This window comes from Cavia porcellus, unplaced genomic scaffold, assembly GCF_034190915.1.
Source record: "Cavia porcellus strain 051 isolate PalLab524CR breed Dunkin Hartley unplaced genomic scaffold, mCavPor4.1 scaffold_21, whole genome shotgun sequence".
NCBI lineage: Eukaryota > Metazoa > Chordata > Mammalia > Rodentia > Caviidae > Cavia > Cavia porcellus.
Genome location: NW_026947504.1, coordinates 44,188,585 through 44,215,799, shown reverse-complemented (window position 1 = coordinate 44,215,799; position 27,215 = coordinate 44,188,585). Strand labels below are relative to the sequence as shown.

The window sequence follows — 27,215 nt, the reverse complement described above, 5'->3', positions numbered from 1 at the left end:
ACATGGACTTATTTTAGATTTCTGTTACACTGAAGAAAGGAGGGCAAAAAGTGACACAAATGCTGTGACTCCTTGCAGAGAAAGCCATCCTCTGTAATGCTTACATGACTGTCTCTGGAAGCTAGCGGTGTTTTCATAAGGAATTTAATTAATGTCTCCAGAACCACTCCAAGTCAGGTTCAGGCTCTGTGTGAGGTTTATTTCACCACATTAATTAAGAAACCTGTCAGAAGTTGTCATATTTTCCTATTCAGGACCATGCAGATATAGAGTGGAAATTTGCTCGAACAAAGCTCTGGATGAGCTACTTTGAAGAAGGAGGAACTCTGCCCACTCCCTTCAATGTCATCCCCAGTCCCAAGTCTCTGTGGTACCTGATCAAATGGATATGGACCCATCTGTGCAAGAAAAAGATGAGAAGAAAGCCAGAAAGTTTTGGAACAATAGGGGTAAGAGCACAGCATGTTAGTATTATTCTTTTCTTAAATTATGCATTTGAATGAAATCAATTATATTCTTTTTTGAACGTTGTCAGATCTTTCAAGTTGCACTCTTGTTATTCCATATCATAAACATTAACTGCACATTTACCAAGTGTAAGTCACCCTCTGAATTGGGAGGAATTTTTCTTAGGCTCATGTTTTACAAAGAAGATAGCTACTGTTATTTTAATAGTGGCACTTTCTTCACAAAGGTCCATGAGTCCTACTGGTCAACACCTGGGGAATGAATGTGCTGTTTCTTAAAGTCTAGATTTTGACAACTTTTCAGAATTAGTATCACAGGTTCTTTGTGGCATTGATTCTCTATATCTGTTTCTCCCTCTGGATTGTAAAACTCGATGAGAGGACATGTATTTTGGTTACTGGACTACAGTAAAATAAATAAAAGATAGGTTACAAGGAAATCATAACTAAAAAACAATGTACATTTTAAAAGGCTACCACTTCCGGGAGCCATTGAAGCTATTCAGGGCAATCCATATCAGCATTCTCTCAGTTAGATTTACATCCCTTACCCTCCAGAACCATCACATTCAAAATTCCTCAAGAATACTCAAGAGAGTCCATAAATCAGCTTAATTAATAAAAGTAAAATAAAGGAACATGATCCCAAGATAAAGGAACAGGTCAAAAGAAATCAAAGAATACTTAAATTATTCATCTAAAAAAATAAATGCATAAACTAGACTCTTAGCTGTAATATGAACCAATCATATTGTAGGGAATGGATTATTTTTCCAGATTTCCATCACTTCAAAAGAAGCATGATTCCCACTCTGGGAAATAATGTATCTCTCTTTTGAGGACCCACAACTTATTTCTTTGAGTGTGACTTCTGAATTTCTGCCTAATAAAACTCTTCTTGTGCGTCTTCCTGATTAGTTCTGAAAATTCTTTTTCTGTGATGGGAGTCCATGAACCTGTGAACCTATTCTATGGGAAGAGTGGATTAATTTCTTTATCTCAGTGTTTATGCCCCCTTAGACCCTGTCTGGTGACAGTTATAGACTATGCTTCATAAAAATGCCCAAAGAAATGACGGGATGAATATGACAGCTTAAGCATACTCTGCCAACTGTCAGCTCTGATTCATACATTTAACTCAACATGGCCCTTCTCAGTATTATATTGTGTGTCAAGATGCTGTAGTTAAAAATATTAAAGTTCCCAAGAGCCATGTTCCTAGTATACTGGTCTATATTTCCTTTGAAAACATTTCTCCTACTGGAAATCAGGGGTTCAAACTGTTCCCAACAGAAAATATGCAAACTTGGATGAGTGTTGCAGGTAAACCATTGATGTGGAACAAGTCAGATTCTGTTCCTCTCTGGCTTTGCTGCCTACTTTTCAAAGTTTTCATACATAGTTTGATAAAAAAAAAAACACTAACATTCATTAGTCGGTTTGACATTGGAAGAAAAATTGAAGTATCTTAAAATGGCTTTAGGTTAGAATCACCAAGGAATGCTAGATATTTAATCCAAATTCAAAATATTAATTGGTCCTTAATATTTTAACATAATTGATAACTAGTAGTCATGCTCTAAGTAACCCTTCTCATTCTTTAGCTTACTCTTACCAGGCAGCATTAACTGCAAACAGTGCTTTCTTTTACTGGGACAATATGGATTTTATTGTCTCCTCTCCCCACACTGTAACAATTCTTATTTTATTTTAATTAAGTTTATTGGTAAAATTTAAATATACATAGTGATGACATTCATCACGGGGAATTTTTACCTGTATATATCTTGATCCTCTTTTCTTCCCAATTCCCTCCCTCCCTCCCGCCCCTCTTCCCCTCTTTATTTACAAAGCTTTGTTTCCATTTTAGCCTTCTTTTCTTATTTTTTTTTCTTTTCCTTTCCTTTCTTTCCCTTTCCCCCTTCCCTGGTTCCTCTTCCCTTTTGAACAGTTTCTTCCTATTTCACAATATTTATTTTACAATTTGGGTGTTCCTTACACTTTCAATTTCTCACACTGAGAGACAGTGTGATATTTCTGTGTCCAGTTTACTTTACTTAAGAGTATGGTCTCAAGGTGCATTGATTTAGCTATTAATGTCTCAAAATCAATTCCACCTCATTGTGGGAGAGCAGTACTCCACTGCATAAAATACCGCATCTTTTTTATCCATTCATTGGCTCATGAACATTTGGACTCTTTCCAGGATTTAGCTATTACAAACTGAGCTGCTCTAAACGTGGGTCTGCGTATATTTTTGTGCTATCATGCTTTTAAGTCTTTTAGGAAGATACCAAGAAAAGGAAAAGCTGTGTCGAATGGGACCTCTATTCCGAGTTTTTTAGGACTCTCTTCATTGTTTTCCACAGTGATTGCACCAGCCTGCACTCTCACCAACAGTGAAGAAGGGTTCCTGCTTCCCCACAGCCCCTCCAACATTGTTATTGATTGATTGCATGACAATACCCATTCATTCTGTAGTGAGATGGAATCTCAGCGTTGTTTTAAGTTGAATCTCTTGAATGACCAGTGATGTTGAACATTTTTTTCATGTATTTATTTGCAGTTTTAACTTCTTCATTTGAGAAGTGTATGTTCATCTCTGATGTCCATTTTTGGATTGGGTTTTTAAATTTGGAGAATCTGATTTTTTTCAATTCTTTATATGTTCTATATATTAGTCCTTTGAGGAAAAATTAGCTAAACTATGTTCTCAGCTTGTAAGGTGTCTTTTCACTCTGTTAGTGAATTATTTTGCTGGCAAAAGCTTTTTAATGAGACCTAGTTATTGATCATTTGTAATATTTCCCAGGCAATTGGGGTTTTGTTTATAAATCCTTTGCCTATTTCATTGTGTTCAAGAGTTCTACCTGTTCTCTCTTTCAGCAGATATGTTTCTGTTTTAATATCTAAGTCTTTGTTCCATTTTGATTTTAGTTGATTGCAAAGTGAGAGATATAGGTCTAGTTTTTAGTCTTTGGCATGTGGAAAGTCATTTTTGGTACAATTTTTTTTTTTTTTATCAGTACCAGGGATCGAACTCACGACCACAGGCTTGCAAGGCAGGCACTTATGCCACTGAGCTAAATCCCCAGCCCCGGGTACCATTTTTTTAACAGGCTATCTTTCTTGCAGTAAATGTGTTTGGCCTTTTTGTCAAAAATAAAGTGGCTGTGTTTGGAGAGTTTTCTGCATCTTCTAATTTGTTCCACTGATAGTTAGGTCTGTTCAGTGTTGTTTCTGCTGAGATGGTTGTTGTTACTAGGGTCATGCTGTTATTACCACAGCAGCTCTATAGTATAATTAGAAGTCAGGGACTGTGATGCTCTGTCTTGCCTTTGTGTCCATCAACTGTTTTTTCTAACCTACATATCTTCTGATTACAAAAGAATTTTAATAATGTGTTCTTTAATTCTGTAAAGTATATTATCTTCGATTAAGGTTGCATTAAACCTGTTAGAAATTTTGGGAGTATGGCCATTTTGACTACTTGAGTTTTCCTACCCAAAAGCAAGGAATTTTTCCATTTTCTGATCTTTTTCACCCTTCTTTTTTAGAGTCCTGTAGTTTTCAGAGTAAACATCTTTTACTTCCTTTGCTAGATTGATTTCTAAGCATTTCATATTTTTCAATGCTATTGTGAAAGGTATTGTTTTCCCAATTTCTCTCTCAGTGAGTTTGTTATTTGTGTCAAGAAATACTTGACATTGAATGTTTAGTGTGGACTTTGTATCCAGCTATGTGACTGAAGATTGTTCTGAAATCCAGAAGATTCTTGGTGGACTGTTTGGGAGAGTATCATGTCACCTGCAAATAATTATTTAACTTTTTCCTTTGCTGTCTTTATTCCCTTTATTTGTTCTCTTGTCTGATTACTCTAGCTGTCTTTACAAGTATATTAAATAGGGTTGGTGTTAATGGACATTCTTGTTCTGTTCCAACTATTAAAGTGAAAGCTTTCAGTTTTACATCATTTAGTATGATATAAAAGCCATTAGTCATAACTGGCTTTCATCAAATGGATATGAAGTCCATCTATTCCAGTTTTCTGTAGGGTTTTGTCCTAAATGGATGTTGGGCTACATCAAAGATTTTTCTGTATCTATTGAGATAATCCTGTGATTTTTCTCTTCAGCTTTGTTGATACAGTGTTTCATATTTACTGACTTCTATATGCTGAACTATCCTGGGATGAACCCTACTAAGTCATATATTAGCGACCTTTCCCACAGTACCTGTTATTGGAGTCCCCCATAGTGGATTCCAGTCTCCTGATCAGTTTATAGTTCATGGCAGGAAAGAAAGAAAGCCAGAGACAAAGTAGAGGGTATAGCAGAAGGGACTCCTGAATGACCAGTTGCACCTAAGAACAAAAGACCCAAATTTTATAGCTACCATTTTATTAGCATTATTATGTGGGTGAGAGGATAGGACGCTTTTGCAGAACAGCACAGAGGCAGTGGTATCCCCGCATTAGGTGCTAATCTCACCAACCTAGAAGAATGTGATTTCTGCATTCCACCACTGATCAATCTTTCAGTTGATTGATCAAAGAAACTCTAGGGCAAAGAAACTCCAGGATAGATAGTATGTGAATTTACAATTAGTGGTCTCCAACATTACTCCCGCTTTATGTTTATAATTGTACCAGTTGAAACAGTATACAGGTTATAATGGCCATCATTGCAGCAAACATATTTTTAGGAGTTTTGGGGGAAAAGCATGCATCACCAGCATGCAAGCCTCTTGCACTGTCTTTTTTAGTTGTCTCCCTATCATGGATTTTGTAACTTACATGGATCTCAGTATTTGTGGTATTGGGCTTTCCTCCAGAGAATGCTTACATGGAAAGTCAGACAGGAATAGGCTCCACCATGGGGCTGGGATGTTCCTCTCTCCACAGTCACACAAACTGAGAGGGAAGTCACCGTGGTAAGCCATTGTATGTCAACACACAAGCACGCCTTCCTTCGACCCCATGTTATTAAGTGCTGTAGGTCAGCCCATTTCCTCTTTGGATGTTCTTCTATAGGACTTGAGGCTTAGACGTGCTCATTGGGTGCCAGTTGTTAGCAGCCCTTCCCACAGTACCACTTATTGGAGACCCTTACAGTGCGTTCCCATCTCCTACCAAGGTTACAGCTCAGGGCAGGAAAGAAAGAAAGAGCAAGAAAGGAAGAAGGTACAGCAGCAGGGAGTCCAGGATGACCAGCTGCACTCTAGGAACAAAAGCCCCTAAATCTACCACTAGCTACCATTTTATTAGCCAGAGTAGGAGAGGGGACAGAGAACAGGACAGAGGCAAAGATCAAATGGGCAAGTTACATCACAAAGGAAACAAGCCAAAATTCCACCCACGCCTGAGTGCTAGTCTCGTTGACCTCGGGAAAGGTGATTTCTGTGTTCCAAAAGCAGCTCACAAGGTAAGCAGAGGAAGGAGACTCTAGGACAGACAGTAGAGCAATTTACAATTCATGGTTCCCAACAATAATGGTGTATAATCTTCTTGATAATTTGCTGCATTCTGTTTCTAGTATCTTATTGAAGATTTTTGCATCCACATACATTAGGGAGATTGGTCGTGACTTTTGGTTAGGTCTTTCTCTGGTTTTAGCATCAGGGTAACACTTGCTTCCAGGAATGATTTTGGGAGTTTTGTTTCCCTTTCAATTTCATTAATAAGTTTGAGGAGGAATTGCATTAATGTTCTCTAAATTTCTTGCAGACTTTAGCAGTGAACCCATCAGAGCCTGGGTTTTTATTTGTTGGTAAATTTTAAATTGCTTTCAATTTTATTGACTGATATGAGTTTATTTAGAATTTTTATATCTCCTTGATCAAACTTTGGTAATTCATATGTGTCTCATAATCTCTCCATTTTTTCTCTGTTTTTCATCTTATTGGAGTAATAGTTCTGGAAGTAGTTATTAATGTTTTTCTGGATTTCCACAAGATCCTTTGTGGTTTCACCCTTTTCATTCTTAATTGCATGAATTGGAATCTTTTCTTTCCTGTTTTGATCAGGTTGGCTAAGTACTTATCATTTTTATTTAATCTTTCAAAGAACCAATTAGATTCATTGAATCTTTGTATCATTTTCTTAGTCTCAGTTGCACTAATTTCTGCTTTTAGCTTTATAATTTCCTCTCTCATAGGAAGTTTGGGCTTCATTTGTTCTACTATTTCTAGGTGTTTGAAGTTCAACCTTATGTTGTTTATTTGAGCTCATTTTGTTTTCCTAATATGAGAATTCACTGATATGAATTTCCTGTTAGGATTTGTTTCACTGCATCCTGTAAGTTTTGGGTGTTATATTGGCATTACCATGTAAATACCATTTAATTTTTTCTTTAATTTCATCTGTGACCCATTGGTTTTCAATAGGTTGTTACTTAAGTTCCATGTTTTCATGAAGATTTTTGTGCTTTCTTTTGCAGCTTATTTTGCCATTGCACCACAGTCATGTAATGTGCCTGGGATAATTTCAATTCTTTTGCCTTTACTTAATCATGTTCCAAGAATTAGTATATGATTTATTTTGGACCGCATCCCATGCACAGCTGAGAAAAACATCTATGCTGATGTTGTAGATTGGAACACTCTGTAGATAAGTACTAAATTCATTTGTTCACAGGTTTTGGTCAGTTCTGATATTTCTTTGTTGATTTTTTGTCTCGTTTATCTGTCTATTTGTGACACTGGAGCATCGAGTTCCCATTATAATTGTTAGTGCTTATTTAATTTTTCATGTCCATTAATATTTGTTTCCTATAGTGAATTGTCCCTCTATTTGGTTCATACATATTTATGATTGTCATCTCTTCTTCTTGAAGTTTTCCCATGACAAGTATATAATGACTTTCTTTATCTCTTTTGATCTGTCTTGGCTTGAAGTTCATACTGTCTGCTAATAGAACAGCTACCTTTGCTTTTTTCTGGGTTCTACAACATAGAGTACTGTTTTCCATCCTTTGACTTTTATTCTATAAATTTCTTTGTAAAATAAGTGTTTCTTGTATGTAGCATATTGTTGGTTATTGTTTATTGATCCATTCTTCCAGGCTATTTCTTTCAATTAACAAATTGAGACCATTTACATCGGTGATTATAATTGATACGTATTGGCTTATCTTCGTCATATTATTTTCCTGCTATTGGCTCCCTGTCTTTCCTCTCAGTTTAATTGCTAGTGCTGCTTGATGGCTTCTTTCTACTGGTATTCCTGGAATTTTGGTCTTGTTATCTCTTTTTAGAATATCTGTCAGAACACTTTGTAGGGCCAGTTTGATGGCCATGAATTTCTTCAGTTGTTCTCTGTCATTGAAAAATCCTATTTCTCCATTTGTATGCCTGAACACAGAAAAGAGTGAAATTATTTTATTGAAAATATCTGATTTGTCTTTTAAAAGAGATTAAAGTTATTTTTAAATGGTGTAGAAAAAAATGTATTGAACAGACAAAGCCTTATGTGGGTTAGTAAGCAATCACTGCATCTGCCAGCCCCTGGGCTAGAAATTGGGAAGTGGCAGGAAGCATGAAGGCACATTTTCATTCTTAAGGGTTTTGATTTTAATATGAGAGACACATAAATAAGGATATGATCCTTTAAGTTACGTATGCTACGTAACTTATTTAACATTTTTTAATACAATCATATGTAAGATGCTATAAGAATGTGAGAAATTATTAAAATTGTCTACAAAGAAAATAGGAAAATATTTCAGGAAATTCATACTCTAATTTACTTCTTCCTAAATCAAAATACACTTTTTCTTATACTTTTTCTTTGTTCTCTCTTGTTCTTCATATCACCAAATTTTTAACAGAGCCCTGAAGACATGGGTGATCAATGCTTTATTAATATGTCACCTCATAAAAGAAATTTGTCTTTCATAATTTAATTTTAGGCAACATCAGAGGGAATCTTGGATTTTTAAGACTTCATGAATCTTTTGGCAATAAACTAGACTCTCTTCTAACTTTTTTAAGATACCTATGTGTGATGCCCAAAAAAAGTTGGAGAATTTGTAGAATTGACCTCCAAGTCCCTCCTCCAAGTTCCTCTCACTGATACTGATCTTTAGATACATGCTGTCATTATTTTTTAGAGGCAACTAGGATTTGCAATTCTGTTAAAGGACTGATTCCCATTTTTATAGAGGTAGAAAGTAAATGGTTCAAGTTAAAGAGCTTTCTTTTCTATATATTGCTGTTCTCAAAATGTGAATTTCTTTTAATATATCTGTTTCTTTTTTCTTTCTTTCTTTCATATTTATTTATTTATTTATTTATTTTTAGACAAGGTCTTGCTGTATAGTGCAGGCTTCCCTTAAACTCGTTTATATAACTCAGGCTGGCCTTGAACTCACAGCAATCACCCTGCCTCAGTCTCCTGAATGCTGGGGTTACAGGTGTGCACCACCAAGCCTGGCAGCTGATGTCTCTATTTTCAAATTTGAGTCTTATAAACAATGAAGTAATTAGAGGTCATTGTGGCTGCAAACCATTGTTCTCTTCCTTTGCCATGCAGTTTACTAACCTTTGACAGTGGGTGTTTTAAGAATTTGTGAGTTTATGCCCAACTAAATAAAATTCTCAGTCATATCTTCCTTCTCCATTCCCTCCCCCACCTTCTCTCTCATTCCCTGCAGCCTTAGGATTTCAGCGAACTTCCCTCTAGTCAAACTCCACACTGTCTAAATTCGCTCTTAATGGAATACATTTCTAGAATCAAAAGGAAACATTATTTTTGTTAAATTGGATATGTTTACTTTATATATGGAAACAAATATGTTCTATTTGTAAAGAAACTCTTGCACACAAAGAAATGAGGTAAATGAAAGGTAAATTGAGATGGTTTAAATACTAGTACTCAAATGAGAAAATGTCAAAAATAATTGATTGTGCTATGAATTCATCTCCGTTTGATCTTTCTAATGTGTGCATTATGCAAGGAAATATCACACTTAATTAAAAAGTAACACAGAAGTATCAGTGATGGTCACTTGGTAAATCAAAACATGCTTTAGGATCACACTCCAAAAAGAGATTAGAGAGCATTTAGTTCCACTATTTTCTTTCTAAGAGAACTTGCTTACTTTTCTCAGGGTCCCGCAGGAAAACAGCTAGGAAAACCCTGGGTCCCTTGTTTCCTGATCTAATGTCTTCTCCATTGCCCTCACTTGTCTCCTGAAAAGTCTGATGGACACCAACGGTTGGTCCCTTCATTTTTCTCCGTAGCTTTTCAAATCATTCAGCTGTATTCAGCTGCCTCATAGGTTTCTGCACTTAAAAGCCCTGGCTTAATAGGCTGGCTTGTATTCTGTTCTTGTTCCCCAACTTGTGTATAATTACATCATCATCTTGAAGCATAAAACTGAAGTCCAGCGGGAGATTATTACATTCTTTGAGGAATTCTTTCTAACTCTCCCACTTGTGGCTCACTTGCTGATATACATTATCTAACAGCTGCCTGAAAGACAGAGAGAGAGCTGGTCACTGCATTCAGGAAGCCTGAAACCAGAGCTCTTCAAGGATGCTACAGTGGTCCTTGCTGGGAGCCCCATTATTGGTGACCTTATCTTGCTATTTATAGCTTCTGGGTAATATTGATGTCACTAATCTCCAAAGCTCATTAATTCATTTTTCTAAGCTTGGGCCTCCATTAATGGGTGACTGAGAGTTTTAAATTAATGTTTTATTTGATTGCTTGCTTCATACTAGAAAATATAAATGAAGCAGAAATGTACTATTATAGAGCAAAACATTTATGACAGGAAGAAAACCAGTTGTTGAGAGAGAGCTTGTTTCTTGCAAATCATGAACGTCCCACCGAAGGGATTGGAGTACCAGGCCAAGAGTACCAAGCGCTGAGAATACCATAATCAAATGAGAAACATACTCTTTCATATTAATTTTCATCACTGTTTTGCTTAATGTCTTTTGTCATAATAAAGTTTTGGTTCTCACACCATAGTGTGGATTTTAATCATCCAGAATCTCCATTTTAAAACAAGCGTTTCCAGCTTGAAACTTTAATTAGAAATTTTGATTAAATAACACATTGGGAGCTCTCACAGGTTTTTTAGCTAAAAATTGACCTTTGTGCTGGCTGTGCAAAAAGGTCCACATCCATTTAATTAATGTAAAAGATGCTAATGTAGTATCTCCCCAAGTGTATAATTACCGGCTACATGAAACACTTTTCAAATGCTACAGACTGGGTTTCTAAATGGAATGCTTAAATTAATAGGTCAATATGCTGAACCACAAAAAAAATGTTTCTTGATAAATTCATGAGGAAGTTATTTTAGACATCCTCAGTTTTATGTTTTCACTTTCTACTGGAAGGAGAACAGGAGCGAGCATCTCAGAGTCGCAGCATCCTGCTCAGCCTTGGGATATAAATGAGACACTGTAGATTCACCAGTTGCCACAGAAATATGCTCAATTAAAATCAGTGAAGAGAATTAAAATTTGTGAATGCATTAGCACAACTTCTCATCCCCAAAGGAAGAGTGCTGGCAATATATGCCTCTCAGCTTTTATTTTTAGTGGTGATTTGTCAAAATGCATACGTCCTTAATATTGATGGCTCTCAATAGGCATAAATGCACACCTTACAGATATGACAGTGTTTATCCATGAGTAATTATGAGTCTCTGAGATCTTACTGCTGAAAGATTTACTGGCAGTGTCTTTCTTTTCCAAGTGTGGGTATTTTGGAATTAACTGCTTGATATTCTTGCAAGAGGATACTCCTTACCTAGCTTGACAATATAATGTTCAGCCATTTGCAATTATTTTTACAAGTTTAGAAAATGGGATTATAAAAATATATGTAGCAGCATGCCATGATAAAGAAAGTGTATTTAGAATGAGCAATGTGTAGATCCATCATCAAAGGAAATGAAATGCAGTATTTGCAAAACAGAGCCCATCCTGCAGTGAATTCTTGCCTTTTTACTTTCCAAGAGAACACAGCAGGGCGCATCCTTTAAGGAATTCACTGAACAAGGTAAAGACTAAAAGGCATAATTCATGGGCTGAAAATCAGTGATAGACAAAAATCAGAGTAGAAATGAGAGACAAGGACACCAAAAATTAACTGCGGGGAACCAGTTATGTGTAGAGAACCTGCCATTCCAAATAGTGGACTTAGAGAGAATCAGAGCTTAAAAGGCAGAAAATGTCACAGCTGATTTGCCTACAGTCGTCTCTTTCCTAGCTGCAAACCCTTCCACCTCTAAAACAATCTGGCACTTCCACTGGAACCAGGAGTTTGCCTGTAGCAGCAGAAGTGTCTTCCCAGTTGATTGCCTTTATCACTAGTTCTGTGATCCAAATGCCACTGTCTTGTGCTAACAAATCAGGAGGAACCTGTGAACTGTGGTTTGTGTTAATGCGACACACGGGGATGCCCACTCCACTTTTCCTAAAAGCCATCCTGTCAAGAAACATTCAGCAGTCTTGTGACTTCTGGGGCAGTAGAAGTTTAAAGTACTTTCCTTTCAAAATATTTTTCTTAATGCACATTGCTAAAGAAATTTGTATTGCTTTCGTTTGTAGTAATTCAACCTTATAGTCTACAAGCCTATTAAGTACAGGTGAACCGTTTAAATTGTTTTATTCACCTCTGCAAGGGTGCTTGAAGAACACTGCAAAAATGTGTTATGTGAACATGTTGTCACTTAATAAACATATCTTAAATTGAATCTAAGAGCAACAACCCATGACATAGAAAGAAAAATCCACAGAGTTTCATAATGAGCATTCAAGGTCACTCAAGATGCTCATAAAACTTTTAAGTTTCTCTCCAAAAATGACAGTCCACTGAATTTGTTTTTGCATCCATCCATGAATACTAGAATCATAACGTCACCTTATCCAAATTCAAATTTCCTGCTTCTGTACTTCTCTATTTCTTCTAAAAACATTCAAATATTTAGCTAAAGGAAACAGTCTTCACAAGCATGAAATAGCATGATAATCACACAGAGAAAAAATGTGCTGTAATTATAACCTTTTACTTCCTCAGAAGTAATTCTGATATGTGTTGGATTATTCATGGCTTTGTGATTTAAGAATATTTTTGAAATGTGTACATCATATTGTTAGCTGGAAAGTGAAAAAATGTAGAGAATGGAAACTCAAATCAGTGATAAATGCCTTAAATATCTTACTTAATTTTCAAAATTCCCCAGGGAGTGTATTTTTCACCTTGCAATCTCAAGGATAACCTTCATTTTCTGGCTCAGTCAACCTCACAACAGATATAACACCTGAGTACCCATGTTCTTAACAGCCTAACATGTTACTTCCAGGAAAGTAAACAAGTACTAACAGCCAGGCATCATGATAACCGACTAAAACAAAGAGCTCTATATCGAGCCAACTAGAGAAGGGGAGACTAATAAGAAAACTACCAAGGGCATACTTCACTGTTCGGCATTTGGTGAATATGTTGCATTTATTTTGGTTTTGATATTCAGGGGATGCTTGACTTCAGTCATTTCTATTTTCCTAGCCATGCTGTAAAAGTTCAAGTTGGCTGGCCTAAATTCACAATGACATAGGGGAATGAAACTCCCAACCTGCTAGACACCCAGTAGGAGTCCGTGTTCTCTAAAATCAAAGAATGCATTTTAGGAACAATGGAAGTTAAGAGCAGAATATATTTATTGAGAGAAAGAAGGCTTCTGTCTGGGAGAGAGACAGAAGCGGACCTGAGTGGGTTGCCAGGGACTCTGTCTTTTCCACAGACTTTTATAGGGTAAAATCATTAGGTTAGATGGGTCAAAAGTGGAGGAAAATGAGAACTTGCAAGGTGGGCATAAGGCGGGACAAAACTGTGGTCAACCAATAAGATTAATTGCTCAGGTAAGACTGATTAAATTAGGAGCAAATGGGGGGGCCAGTCACAGAGTAAACAGCGTGCTTAGCGGCAGGGACTCTTCCTGTAGGAAGGGGGATGCTAACTCCTGACTTCCTCAGGGTAATGAGAACTATTTGGACTGTGGATCCTTAAGATGTGGTTGTATTCCCTTTGCCTTTTGTCTTGAGATTTGGCCCACAGCAGGAAGTGATTGCCATTCCAAGGCTGCAAAGTATCTAAACTTTTGCTCTGGCTTCCTTGAGGGCCCATCCCTTTCTGACTGCCTGTAATATTTATAACTCAGCTGCCTGTAACAAGACTAGAAATAATTTTGTATTATTACCATGTAGAAGTAGAACATAATCACTTGACAAAAAGGTTAAATATTAATTTAGCCTTAAGTCTGGGCTATGGAAATTAAATTCTGAAAGTTATCAAGCTAAACATTTTTTAAAGTTTTTCACTGGGGTAGATGAATAATTTTGAAATATTTTTCCCAAGAAAAATAAACCTGAACTTGTTATTTAAACTGTAGTCTTTGATCTTTTTATACTTGAATGAAAAATTCTAACTTTGGATTTGAGTATATTTCTACAGAGGGAAAGGTGGTTTGTGTCCATTGCAGTGTACAGTGTGACTTAACAGTTTTACTTATGACTCAGGTTTCTCTAATTCTGACACGTTACTGCTGCTGATACACTAAGCAAACTTAAAGATCAATCGTGACTTCAAATTTCTTTGCTAAAAGTTTCTTCTTGAATTTTATAAAGGATTGTAAAAACAGTTGTGAAATGCTATTTGACTGTAAAACAATAAAAACTGAACTGACCAAAATTTTTTTATATTGAGCTAAAAGGTTCTATCTCCTTTTATCATCAAAACCAGATTTCTACGGTAATATTTTTAATGAGGGTGCTAAGGAAATTCATGTGCACTCAGGTCCATGTTTTTGTTCACTTTAACTAAATTCATGGAGATCTGGGAGGCTTCTGTTTCCTTGTAGAAGTGCTTTTTGTGTCGAATTTCAGCTCTGCTGGGTCTCAACCAGTCAGACACCTCCATCTGGTGGCCCAGGCATAAAATTTCCATGCTAAATTCTTTCCAAGGTAACCTAAATCTAAATTTTACTTAGAAGTTTGGAAGTTCCTAGTTTAAATGAATGGCTCAATCATATTGCAGATGAATTTCTCAGGTGGAACTATCACCTTTAAAATCATGAGTAGTCTTCAAGGAGCTAAATGTTGCATCATCTGAATTGACTCATAAACACAGGTCCTGGTCAGTTAAAATAGCATTTTTCCCCTAAGTCTCTGAAGAAAAAAAGTTTCTTTCATGCTGCTCAATTTTCCAAAACTATAACTTTTTTATGTGCATACAACTCTTCAAGATTCTATTTCATTAGCCTGCATTAAGTATTTAGTAGGAACATGATCAAAAGTCTTATTTAACCAAGATATGCTATCTTTTACTTTCTCTTGATTTACCAAATTGGTTTTCCACTATTGAGTTTTAAAAACGATTTAGACTCTTTTGGCCACTGTGTTTCCTTAAGAATCAATACTGTAGTTTATTCAAAACGCAAAAAATTAGATTATGATAGATTCCTAATTATGATAAAGATTCCTAATGTCTTTAGAATACTTAGGAAAATTGCAAATATGAAATTTGAGGGCTATTTGTTATTTAACAAAAGTGATGCTGAACATTTTTCAGTGAATAAATATCTTTTTTCCATATATTCTTTTCCACAAAAATGTAGTGTGCTAGTTCACCTTTTCCTTCAAAACAAGTTTTTCACTTCAGAATAATAACTTATTTTTAAGACTGATAAGCCAATTAATCTTATATTTGAACAAAGTCCTTTATTACTTTTAGTAAATTTAAGTAAGTAAAACAGGAGTCCCTCTAAATGGATATATGACCTAAATTATTGTCAGGAGTTCATTGTCTTAAAAGGTTTCTGATTATATGTCACATATGATTCATTCCTTCCTTTCATTGTATAGCATTCATAAAGATATTTTATTTGTATTTCATATACCTATATATAGATATATAAATATACATAAGTAGAGATAGATACATACATACATATATCTTAGCCTCATGTCAAGTGATCAACTAATTCTCCATTCCTTTATATTCCCTGTTAGGACTACATTTCCATCATTATTAACCTATTTTATTCTTTTGGGGGTTTTTTGCGTGTGGGGGTGTTGGAAGGAATTTGTGACCATTACCTACTGGGTAAGGTCAGACTTCAGTGTATTATTTTTCAGAATAGTTATACATTAATATAATCAAAAAAGAACTGTCCTTTTCCTTTCCAGAGGCGAGCTGCTGATAATCTGAGAAGACATCACCAATATCAAGTAAGTTATCCTGGTGTTTTCTCTTGACATTTGCATTAAAATAAAACACAGCCCCCTTCAGAACTGACTCATTAGAAAAGCCCTTTGTCTGACTTGAATCTCATACTGTTGTTCTAAAATGCCTTAGGAAGTTATGAGGAACCTGGTGAAGCGCTATGTCGCAGCGATGATTAGAGATGCTAAAACAGAAGAAGGCCTGACAGAAGAGAATTTTAAGGTAACCATTTTTGTCTTCATCACAATGAGAAGCAAGCCTGCAAAACAGAGAACCAGCCCCGCACATTTAGAATCAATACTGCAAACTCAGCCATGTGTTCTAGCAGGCATGTGTCCCTTCTGCTTTTTTAAATTAAACTCTTACTGAACTTTTTTCTAAAGTAAGTGAAGAAATTTCCTCTTAAATTGTTTTGAGACATACTCAACCTCAAATGTCAAGGGGGTTTAACTTGGAGACAGTGCAAATCCTTTCACCTCCTGCCAATCTGACTCAGGGCTCCCAGCAGTGCCCTCCTGAGTGAGCTTTTGCATTTGATATTTTATCCTAAATTCTATAGCTGAAACATTTAATAAGGAACAAGCAACAAAAGCTTTCTGAGTGCTCAGAACACTTTGGTAGCAAGAACTTAAGGTGTAAATTTAACTGTAACTTACAAATTTTGCGTTTCTACTAGAGTTTCTTCTTTTTTCAATTCCGTCACAAGAAATAATTAGAGCATAGGAAATATTACATGCTGAAAATATATATAAATTAACTTTGTTATTCAACTACATGTGTTTAGAGATTTTGGAACAATGCTTAAGGGTCAATAAGATTTTAAAACAAGAATAAACACATTTTGAAAAATGTGGGTTTGCTTTACAGAGAAAGCCTTGAGTTTGGCGGAGAGAACAAAAATAAGCAGCCAGTAACATTGCAAAAATAGATAAAATGCAAGACTGAACTCACAAGGGCCAGGCATTTAGCTCAGTGGTGTAAGTGTCTGCTTGGCAAGCACAAGGTCATGAGTTCGATCCCTGGTACTAACAAAAATCACAGATTATTCATTTATCAAGATTTAAATATTTTTTGCAACTAAAGAATTTTAATTATTTTGTCAAATGAGTTAGTTGCTTAAATAAACAAGTTAGGAAGGAAGACACCACCAAGACAGCCACCTTCAATTTAAGGAGGAAACTTGAGCTGTCCAAAATGATAAGAGAAATGGATGGATCTTGGGAAAGTTTAACGGGAAGCAGTTTGTAAGGCTGAGAGACAGACATACATGTTGGAGCTAGGTCCTCACAAAGTTCCTATGCAAAGCAACTGATGATTCTCTTTATTTTATTTCAAATATCGCTTCAGACATAAAAGTCTGCATTATTAAAAAAAATACTTTCTTGAGAGATCATGAATTGATGTGACATCAGATGAATGCTTTCCAGCAGTGTTTTATAACTGCAGTCCCAAGAAAAGCCATAAACTCAACCCCTCAGTGTTGGAAAGGGTCATTGCTCTTGGTTTTTTTCTACACCATCCTAAGGAAGCATTTTGGTGACTACAAAACTCTCCAAGAAGGAGATTAATAAACCATACTCAGTCCCAGAGAAGGAACTGGAAATTCTAAGTAGAACCACAGGGCTGTAGAACCTTTGTTCTTAAAAGGAACGGAAACATTTCAGACCTGTATCTGGATTTAGGATGTGATGCTTCCCAGGGTTTGTTTAAGCCTCAACGCAGCTGATCATTTTCCATTTCCTTTAGGAACTAAAGCAAGACATTTCTAGTTTCCGCTTTGAAGTTCTGGGCTTACTCCGAGGGAGCAAACTCTCCACCGCACAAGGTGCAAGTGCCACCAAGGAGTCTTCGAATCCAGCAGACTCAGACGAAAAGAGTGATAACGAAGGTAATAGCAAGGACAAGAAAAAGCATTTCAGCCTTTTTGATTTAACCACTCTGATCCATCCGAGGTCAGCAGCCATTGCCTCCGAGAGACATAACATGAGCAATGGCTCCGCCTTGGTGGTGCAGGAGCTGCCGAGGGAGAAGCAAAGGAAAGTGAATTTTGTAGCCGATATCAAAAACTTCGGGTTGTTTCATAGACGATCAAAACAAAACGCTGCTGAGCAAAACGCAAACCCAATCTTCTCTGTTTCAGAAGAAGTTGCTCGTCAACAGGCTGCGGGACCACTTGGGAGAAATATTCAGCTGGAGTCCCGAGGATTAGCCACACGGGGTGACCTGAGCATTCCCGGTCTCAGTGAACAGTGTGTGTTAGTAGACCATAAAGAAAGGAATACGGACACACTGGGTTTGCAGGTAGGCAAGAGAGTGTGTTCGTTCAAGTCAGAGAAGGTGGTGGTGGAGGACACTGTGCCCATCATACCAAAGGAGAGACACGACAAGGACGAGGACTCCAGTACAGACTACGACTTAACCCCCACAGACACAGGGGCCCACGAGGACTACGTGACCACAAGATTGTGACCCTGCAAGAGGGAGGGAGCGTTCATCGTACATATGCATACTTTCCGTGATGCTCTCTCTGGGTGGGGGAAAATGTTTAAAATTAAATTAGCAGCTGCTAACTTAACACTTTACAGCATTTATCAACTGTGGCATATTAACCTGTAACGTGTGTAAGGCAAAGGCTACCAAGAACCCTTCAGTTTTGTAGCCTGCTTTTGCTTCCACGATTTGTTTTACAATTGTTTTTGTTAATAAAGAAAGGCACCTTGTATTCTTGTACTGTTCTGATAACCCACAGAGAGTTTTTAGCTATCTTTTTCAATTAAAATAAATGCAATTTATTTCATGTGGTAGTTGACTCCTCGAATAGATATTTTATATGCAAAAATAATGTAGCTAAAATATTAGAACTTTTCATACTTTAGCAAGGTCACTACAGATGAGTATTTTCTGAGGATTTTCTACTCAATTCTAAGGTTTGGCTTCGAAACACACTATTACCAAATTATTCCCTAAGAACATGTAAACCACAGCATTAAAACGAGCAAGCAGACCTTCTCATGGGGTTATAATAAGCCCGTTCTTAAATAAAAACAAGGTGTACTTTATACAGACACATCAGCCTAGGGCATCATTTCAATAAGTAAAAGAAATGTTTGTCTTAATAAATTTTGATGATTCATGATTTTTATGATATTTTGTCCTAATGAGACATGTCTCCAGCTTGAAAAAACAAATTAAGTACTTCAGTTTCAACTGTTACCAGTTTAAATATGAGCTTTTGTAAATAATTGGGTTTTAAAAATGGAAAAATTTCTAATATAGGAAATAAAATTAATAAATTAGAATACTTTAGAGCACTGAAACAAAGTAACATCATTGCATACCTAAAATATCCAGATGAATATAATTCATTCTAACATCCTAAACACAGGTGAAACTGAACTTTAGTATTTTCAGTCATACGATACTGTTGCTAACTCAAAAGAAGAATACAAATATCATAGTTTCTGCTTTTTCCCTCAGTAGATGGTAGAATCACTAGACAATCATTATTAACTGTATCAAAAGATATAAATATAGTATATATTTTTCCTGTAGAGGAAAATTTAACACTTTGTTACTTCTATTGTTTGCAAGGTAATTTAGTCTTATGTACACAACTACTAAAAGGAAAGTAGTCACACTTTATGTAAAAAGTGCTGACAGTTTCTTAAAATTTAAGTTGTATAACTTGTTATCTTTCAGGTCACCATCATATTCTCAGTATTAGCACTGTTTTAAAACCAAAAGAAACATACTGAGTTCATTTTACCTCAAAAATTAACTGAGTCTGCTAGGAAAATTACATAATTTAGCATTCACCAAAAGTGTGTGCTCATACATGTGAAGACAAGAATATACATATATATCTGAGGAGAAACCCCAACACTAACTAACTTGGGAAACACAAGAATGCAAGAATGGAACTGTGGTATGTTCTCAGGTACCACCTTCCCACCTTTAAACATTGCCTCTCAAGACATAAAGACACACACACACACACACACACATACACACACACACACACACCCACAGTGGACAGACTATTATTGCTAATTCTGAAATGCTGTGTTTTAAGAGAGTGAGAGTTTGGTAAGCTCCATAAATGTGTTACCCTTCTTACAAGACAAAAGGTGGGTGCAAAAATTAAAGATAATTTAACTTGATTCTTTAGAGCCAATTAAATAACAGGAGTTAGAAGATATAAAAGAGTTCAGCAAGGGTTTTCAACTATTGACATGAAATGGTAGATACTAGTTTTCATAGAAGCTGAGCTCATGTTCAATCTTAAACCTGCTTTTATAATGGAGATTTTGGAATGGGCAAGATGGGTTTGAGGAAAGAGCTTACTGAATAATTGTACTGGTGCAAATACACTTTTATCTCACGGATATTGGACTAAACTCAGAGAGAGTAACTGACATGCTCACTTTTTTCAGAGCTAAGTATTTAAAAATAGATCAATTATACATTTATTATTGTTTCAGAATTTTTACTAACATTTCATCTCTGTATTTGTGTGTTTTCAAAGACCCTAAATGAATATTATACATATTTTTTACCAAAATTTACCTTCAAATATCCTCTGTGCATCAAACAATAGCAATATTGAAAACAACAAAAAACTGTTTTTCTATAGTAACTTATACCAGGGGCTGGGTGCTGACATTTTACGGGTGATCAGGGTAAAAAATCAATATATTTATGGGTAGCATCTATAATCCTACTTTTTAGTTCCCCAGAAATTATGATTCTTCACAACCTTTAGATGTTATGATAGATGCTTTTATGAATTTTATGCATATAAGTATGAACAAAATATTGGATTTGTTAACATCAGACATTCTAGAATTTAAATTTTTTTAAATATGCAGTGAAATTATATATATAATGTTAATGAACACAAAATCTAAGGATACAATAAGTAAGCCTAAAAAAACAACAAAATTAAATACAAGCAAAGGGTCATACTTGTTTGAGGCCTCTAAATAAGTAATATGAGGTTTCTTTTCATTTCTATGCATATTTTTAGCAGTAGCAACCCCTAACACAAAAGAGAGCTCTAAAGTCACCTTCCATTTGTATAACATTTCTTATATTTTATGTCCTCTTTATCTTAAAAAAATTTTTTAAAGTTTTTTTATGCTTTTCCTGAAGCAGAGGGAGGAGTGTCTTGAAAATTGAGTCGAATTTAATACACTTGAGGTTCATTTTAGAAACCACATTATTCAGAAAGCATAGTGTAAAAATGTATGTCACCATTTGAGATAATGCTTTCTGCAAAATTTCAATATAAAACATTCTATACCAATTTCAACAGAGAAGCTACCCATGTAAAAATAATGGCTAATTATTTTGTAAATGATGAACTATTTTTCAAAGTGATAATTGTCCTCGAATTGTATCTGTTTCATAAAAATGAATATTTGTGTCTGAAAAATTCTTAAACTAGATATTTTACTTACTGGCTGGCAATTAAAGTAGTGCAAAAATCATTCTCACTTTCTTGCCTTGACATTAATAGCAATTAGGTGTATTTCGATGGTTAAACACAAGGATCCAAAGCATAAAATTGCATGGGAAACTCGTAGACAATAATGAAAATATTGATGCAAAGTAAAGGATATTACAAGTATCATGCTATTCTCAAAGCAGAAAAGTAAATGTGAAGGGAACACAGGCAATCATGGTGTAACAAAGAGTACTCCTGAGATGTAATAATTCTCCGTAATTATTGACCGAGTGATCATCAGGCCCATGACTCTACTGAGAGCAGGCTCCCAGTACTCACACTTGGCCATTCCTAGCCACCAACCTTTGTTAGCACAGCAAAATCTTCTGCTGTGCCAACAGCTGTCTACTATGCTCAAGATTCTTTAAAACCAACCTGGGAAAAACCAGCCATATGTCACATATGGAACTACGTTTACAAGTATTCAAATTTCAAAAGGCCAAATGTTTGAGTTTACTTTACCATTCTGCAAGTTCTCTTCTTTTATTTTCTTGAATTCTCTAAATTTCAAACCTCCCAGTAAAGAGAGAATTTCAAAATGTAGGATCTCTGACCACCCCCTTCAACTCAATTTCGGAAACATCATCCTAATTATTTGCATTTTGTTTCTCTAGTATTGTCACGTGTATTATTTTATGTAAATATTTGGTATTAAATTTAAATTTTCTATAAGTAACTGAGGAAACTGAGGCTTGGGAGATTGTGTAGATGTCTAAATACAGCCATCTGCTCAGAGGAATTGGAGCTCAGATAAACAAAACCAAACAAATGAAAGAACCCAGCAACATTTTTTGATATTTAGATGAGACATCAGGTCATGAATGCTTTGACTAACAATTTTTATTTGGTAGAAATTTTATCTTTTTGCCCTCTCTTTAAATAGATACTTATAGTTGTTCAAATTGTACACAATTAAAATCCACAACCAATATCATCTTACCTTTTACTTTTGTACAAAGTTATGTTAATAGATATATTTTAAAGCTGACTTGTGATAGTTTCCTAAGAATGTACAATTTTTTCTCATCAAATGTTGCTTTTGTGATAATTCTGTAAACTTATGATGATGATAAAATGCATTAAATGACATTAAAACTTACCCACTGAAAAATCACAGAGTTGGACGGTGACAGTCACCACGAGACCAGCTCGGGACAGATGCACCATCACTGGACTGACAGTCTGAAATCATCTCTCCAGTGGAATTTAGTAGTACAAAGCCTTCAGTTTTCTCTACAGCTACTCCATCTGCAAGGTATCTCGTGTCCATATGGGACTATTTAAGGCTTGCAATGGGGCTAATCTGAATTAATATGTATTACAGGTGTAAAATACACATGAGTTTTAGAAAAGTACTACAAAATTATGTAAATTACCTCATTGGAGCTTTACAAAGAATACATGCAGAAATTATAATATTCTGAGTGCAATGAGTTAAATATATTACATATATTAGCTCTATTGCTTTTCAGTTTTTCAATGTTGCTGCTAGAAAACTGAAATACTAACATGGGTTTCATTTGTAACTCACAGTATATTTCCAGTGGACAGTGTCACTCTGGAATATTTGTGCTTTTTCACCCACTCAGACATTTGAATTACACAGGTAAAACATACGGATTTTAATTACCAAAAAGATTGATGTAGCATCACTACAATTTGCAGCGTTCCCTTCATTCTAAATCTCCCAGAAGAACCACATTTAACCTTTATCTTGGCAAATGTATAAATATATATGCATATGCATAGGTTATATTTTTGCTACTGTTTTTATTTCAATTGGATCATACTATGCTTGCAATATAGTATGTATTAGTAACTGTCTTTATTTTAACAGTGTATCATGGAAATTTTTTTGGAAGCAATGTAACATAGTGGAGTCATTTGAGTCCATTCAGAGAAATTCCTCTAGTAAGTTATTTTACCTACCTAGATACATTCACGTCCTGTTTCTACTGCTGTGGAAGGGCTTCTTAATGGGGAACATGCAGGTTTGTTAGAGATGAGACAAATGCCAGGGTGCTTTGCTTCTGAAAGCAGCTGTGCTCACTTCTTCAGAGCCCCCTGTGTTCTGATGCTTAAGTGCCAGTTCTATGGCATGAACACAGGTTTCACAGGGGCCCCAGTTCAGTTACTCACATTCGTCTCTCATAGGATGGTGGAAATTCCATTGGCTATTCAAGATTTACATATCCCCTATTCCCTGACACCTGCAAAACTCTTACTCCATTCTTGAGTAAGAATTGTACTACATATTATTGAATAAGAATTTTATTAGTGGAAGTATTTTTCATTATGGATTTTAATTAATTCCAATAGACTTATCCTGGTTTCCTTTAGTTTTAATTGTTTTGATTATTGTTTTTTTCAAGATTATCTCAGCTTACCAATAATTAGCCAGTTGTGTATCCTGGGAGTATAAAGGGATATATCAACATGCTTTTAGGGAACAATATGTCTGAATGATTTGATTTTCTCCCAAAAAATAACACCATGCTAATTCTGCATTATGGGTGCAAAACACTCTGTGGTCTGGGAGAAGGCACAAAGTTATGAACTGCTCATAGCTGCTGTGGGATGACAGTAATTAGGGTACGTCAACCTTTTATGCCTCAATTGCCAGTAGTTCAAATTTCTTGATGAAATATTCCAATATATCTCTAAAATATGGAGTTACGTTAAAATAACAAGTGGGAAGTTAAAATGTAGAAAAATAAAATATTAATGAAACAATTATTTCTTCTACTTTGTTTTTAAAATTAAATTTTAAAACATTCATACCTATATCTTGTAATCTGAACAACTACTTCAAACACTATATGCAATATATTAACTAGTGTTAATCTATTATTTTTGTTTTGAAAGACTTTATCACCATTTTTATTCTTTTTATTGTTGCTTTTAATATTAAAAAAATCTTTTGGGATCTATAGAGAACTATAGATTCATGTGCACATGAAGTAAACATACATGAGAGGTATCTCATGTACCATTGATTTGTTTTTGTCTGTTGGAAACATCTTTCAAAACCATAGAATAAGACCAAAGGATGTTGATGAGAGTTCCATGGTTATGCTTGTAATGGTAGAGTTATCTGAGTGTTTAGTTCTTTTCAATTTTCATATGTAGTCTATGTATCTATAATTACAGTCAAAATAGAGGAAATTTCCATCACAAGTATTCCTCACATTGTCCTTTCATAACTACATCAGTCTCCTGTTCTCCATGCTTTCCCCTCCCAGTGCAAACTTCTAATAATAATCTGTTCTCAATTGTTATGGTTTTGGCATTTCAAAAAGTTTGCCAGTGTTACATAAGGAACATTCAATTGGTAGCATTTGGAGATGAGTGTTTTGCACCCAACAAAACTCTAGACATCCATCTAAGTTATTATGTACATCAATAGTTTGTTCACTTGATGATAATTCTGATTCCATGACCTGTGAATAATACAGTTTGTTTAACTCATCATCCACTTACGTATATCTGGAGTGTTTTCTGTGTGAGGTCATTTCAAATGAAGCTGCTGCAAACATTTATGTGTGGGTTATTATAAAAACATATTTTCCCCCTCTGGAGTTAATGCCCAGGACTATGACAGCTGTATATTTTGTGACTGAATACTTAAGAAATTTTCTTTTGGGGAACTTTTGTATTTTGGGATGATTATTTGTATAAGAAATAACCAGTATGTATTTTAGTGTTCTACATCATTTTATATACTCATCAGTAGCAAATGAATACATGATTCAACCTTTCTGCATTTTGCTATTTGATGTCATTACCAATTTTTATTTTACCCTATCTAATAGATATACAAATATGATATTTCATTGTCATTTTAATTTTATTTACTTTTCTTTTATATATTGTATAGTCCTATTTGCTGTCTTAATGCCATTTTGTTGAAATATCTGTTAATGCTTTTGTATATATTATAATTAGACTTCATGTGTTTGTTAATGATGCTTTCCTGAGAGATATTATAGTCTAGATAACAGTTTTTGAATATCTGGTTTACAAATGTTTCTTTTCAGCTTGCAACTTGTCTACTTATTCTCTACACAAGACCACAAAACAAAAATTTAAAGTTTTGATTGGGTGCTATTTTTCAATTTTACATTTTTGATGGATTTTCAACAATCTTTCTCTAAAAGTTTTATGTGTTTATGTTTCTACTTATATTTTTCCTCTTGTTTTTCTTCTAAATACTTTAAGTAGCATATAAACAGATTTAGAGAAGAAAAATTATGTTGAGAAATACGGTCACACAAACACACAGAGGGAATAATAACGATATTGACAGGAAAACATGCAGATAGTGGTAAAATTGGGGTGGCAAGAGGAAATGCAAATCATTTTTATAGAGTAGAAACTGACCTCTTTACAAAATTATAGCCAGACTTTACTGAAGTTTGAAAAAAAATCCCAAGAGATTTTTCAATTTCATTTTGATTTTCCTAAACCAGATGGAAAATAAAGAAAAGAAAAAAACCTGCTCTAATGAGTTTAAAAGCCAAAAATTCAAAAATAAATAAATGAATTTAAAATGTAGGTATTACAGTTTGAATCATAAATATCTCCCAAAGGATTGATTGCCAGCTTGTGGTGCCATTGGGAGGTGTAGAAACTTTAGAGGCGGGGCCTAGTGTGCGGAAGTTACGTCATCAGGGTGTGACCCGGAAGAGCCTATTAGCACACCAGGCTCTTCCTGTCTGGTTGTGCTTCCTGCCTGCCAGGAGGTTAGCAGCTGTGCTTCATGATGCCCTTCCTATCATGGCAGTCTGCCTTGCCACAGACCCCAAAACAAGCAAGCCAGATGACCACGCACTGAAACTTCTGAAACTACCTCCAAAATAAGCTTTTCCTCCTTTGAAATTGATTACCTAAATTTGTCACAGCAACGGAATATGACACAACAGCCGTCTTGATAGAATTCAGTTGCCATTTGAAAGTATCTGGAATTACTGGCAAATCTACAACTCTATTGCCAGTATTTTTAAGAATAATTATAGAATTTAAAAGTGGTAGTTTTCTAAAATTGAAACCATGTTCTAAAATGCTTTATCAGTGTACAACTAAAGCAAGAGAAAAGAACAAGTTACGTAATGCAGCAATGTGTAATTGGTACAAACTTCAACAAGTTAGAATAATGAAATTGTAATCATCTGAGAATATATGTGAACCACTAAAGAAAATTTATTGTGTAATAAAAATATAACCGTTTTATAGTAAAAAGGTGACGTAAAGTTGCAATGTTAAAATCACATCTGAGTCAATAGGAAGGAATATCATCCCTAATATTTATAAAAATTATGACATTATGAGACATCATATCCCAATATTTTGATACTCTAATGGAAATACAACCATTGCTTAATGAATGGAACTAATTGGAATTCTTGTCCTAAAAAATAGGTTATGTTTTACAAAGCACAACATTGGTAATTGTTTCTCAATTTCAAAATGACCTAGGTCTCTAAGGTTTTTTTCAGTTTTCATCAATTTCCATTTTTCCTTCAAACTAAAAGTTTAGCTCTGAAGCATGGAGTGGAGACAGAAAGATGAAGAATATTTTCCAGAGGAACTCACAAAGTCTAGTATGTAGAGTGTAGATTGTATTTGCATCAGAAATGATTAGAATAGTATTGTTCTTCACAGGTCTGGGGTTTAACAGGGTTTCCAAACTGTACTTATTTTTCTATGTCTTTCCTTCAAACTGTGTAAGTGAAAATTTATTAAAAAGTGATATTCATATTTTTTGAGATCAAAGTGCAATAATAGAGAAAAGTGCCCATTTTTATCTCATGCCTAGAAAAAATTAATTGATAATGCATTCATCAATTAGAGTCTTCATATTTGTACTCTGCCACCTAGAAAACTACCTTTTGAAACAGTCTCTTATTCACAAAGATTGATTAAGCATACTTTTTTAGACAGGCACTAGAATACGTGTTGAGAATAAAACAATTGAACTAAAAAAGAAGTTAATTCTCTGGAA

The 27,215-nt window shown here is 35.1% G+C and overlaps 1 protein-coding gene across 9 annotated transcripts in view; it reads left to right on the top strand.

Annotated features, from left to right (window-relative positions):
• The window catches only part of Trpc4 (transient receptor potential cation channel subfamily C member 4), a 201,419-nt gene extending 182,914 nt beyond the window's left edge, over positions 1-18,505 (top strand). For 3 of the 9 annotated variants that reach the window (XM_005006923.4, XM_013140810.2, XM_063232149.1), the window contains 4 exons: positions 255-464; positions 15,672-15,713; positions 15,841-15,930; positions 17,455-18,505. In XM_005006923.4, coding sequence (XP_005006980.1) covers positions 255-464; positions 15,672-15,713; positions 15,841-15,930; positions 17,455-18,177 — 1,065 coding nt within the window. In that variant the 3' untranslated portion in view covers positions 18,178-18,505. The remainder of the gene's footprint in view (positions 1-254; positions 465-15,671; positions 15,714-15,840; positions 15,931-17,454) is intronic. The other 6 variants (XM_063232148.1, XM_063232147.1, XM_063232146.1 and 3 more) reach the window with 6 other exon arrangements.
• The last annotated feature ends 8,710 nt before the right edge of the window (positions 18,506-27,215 follow it).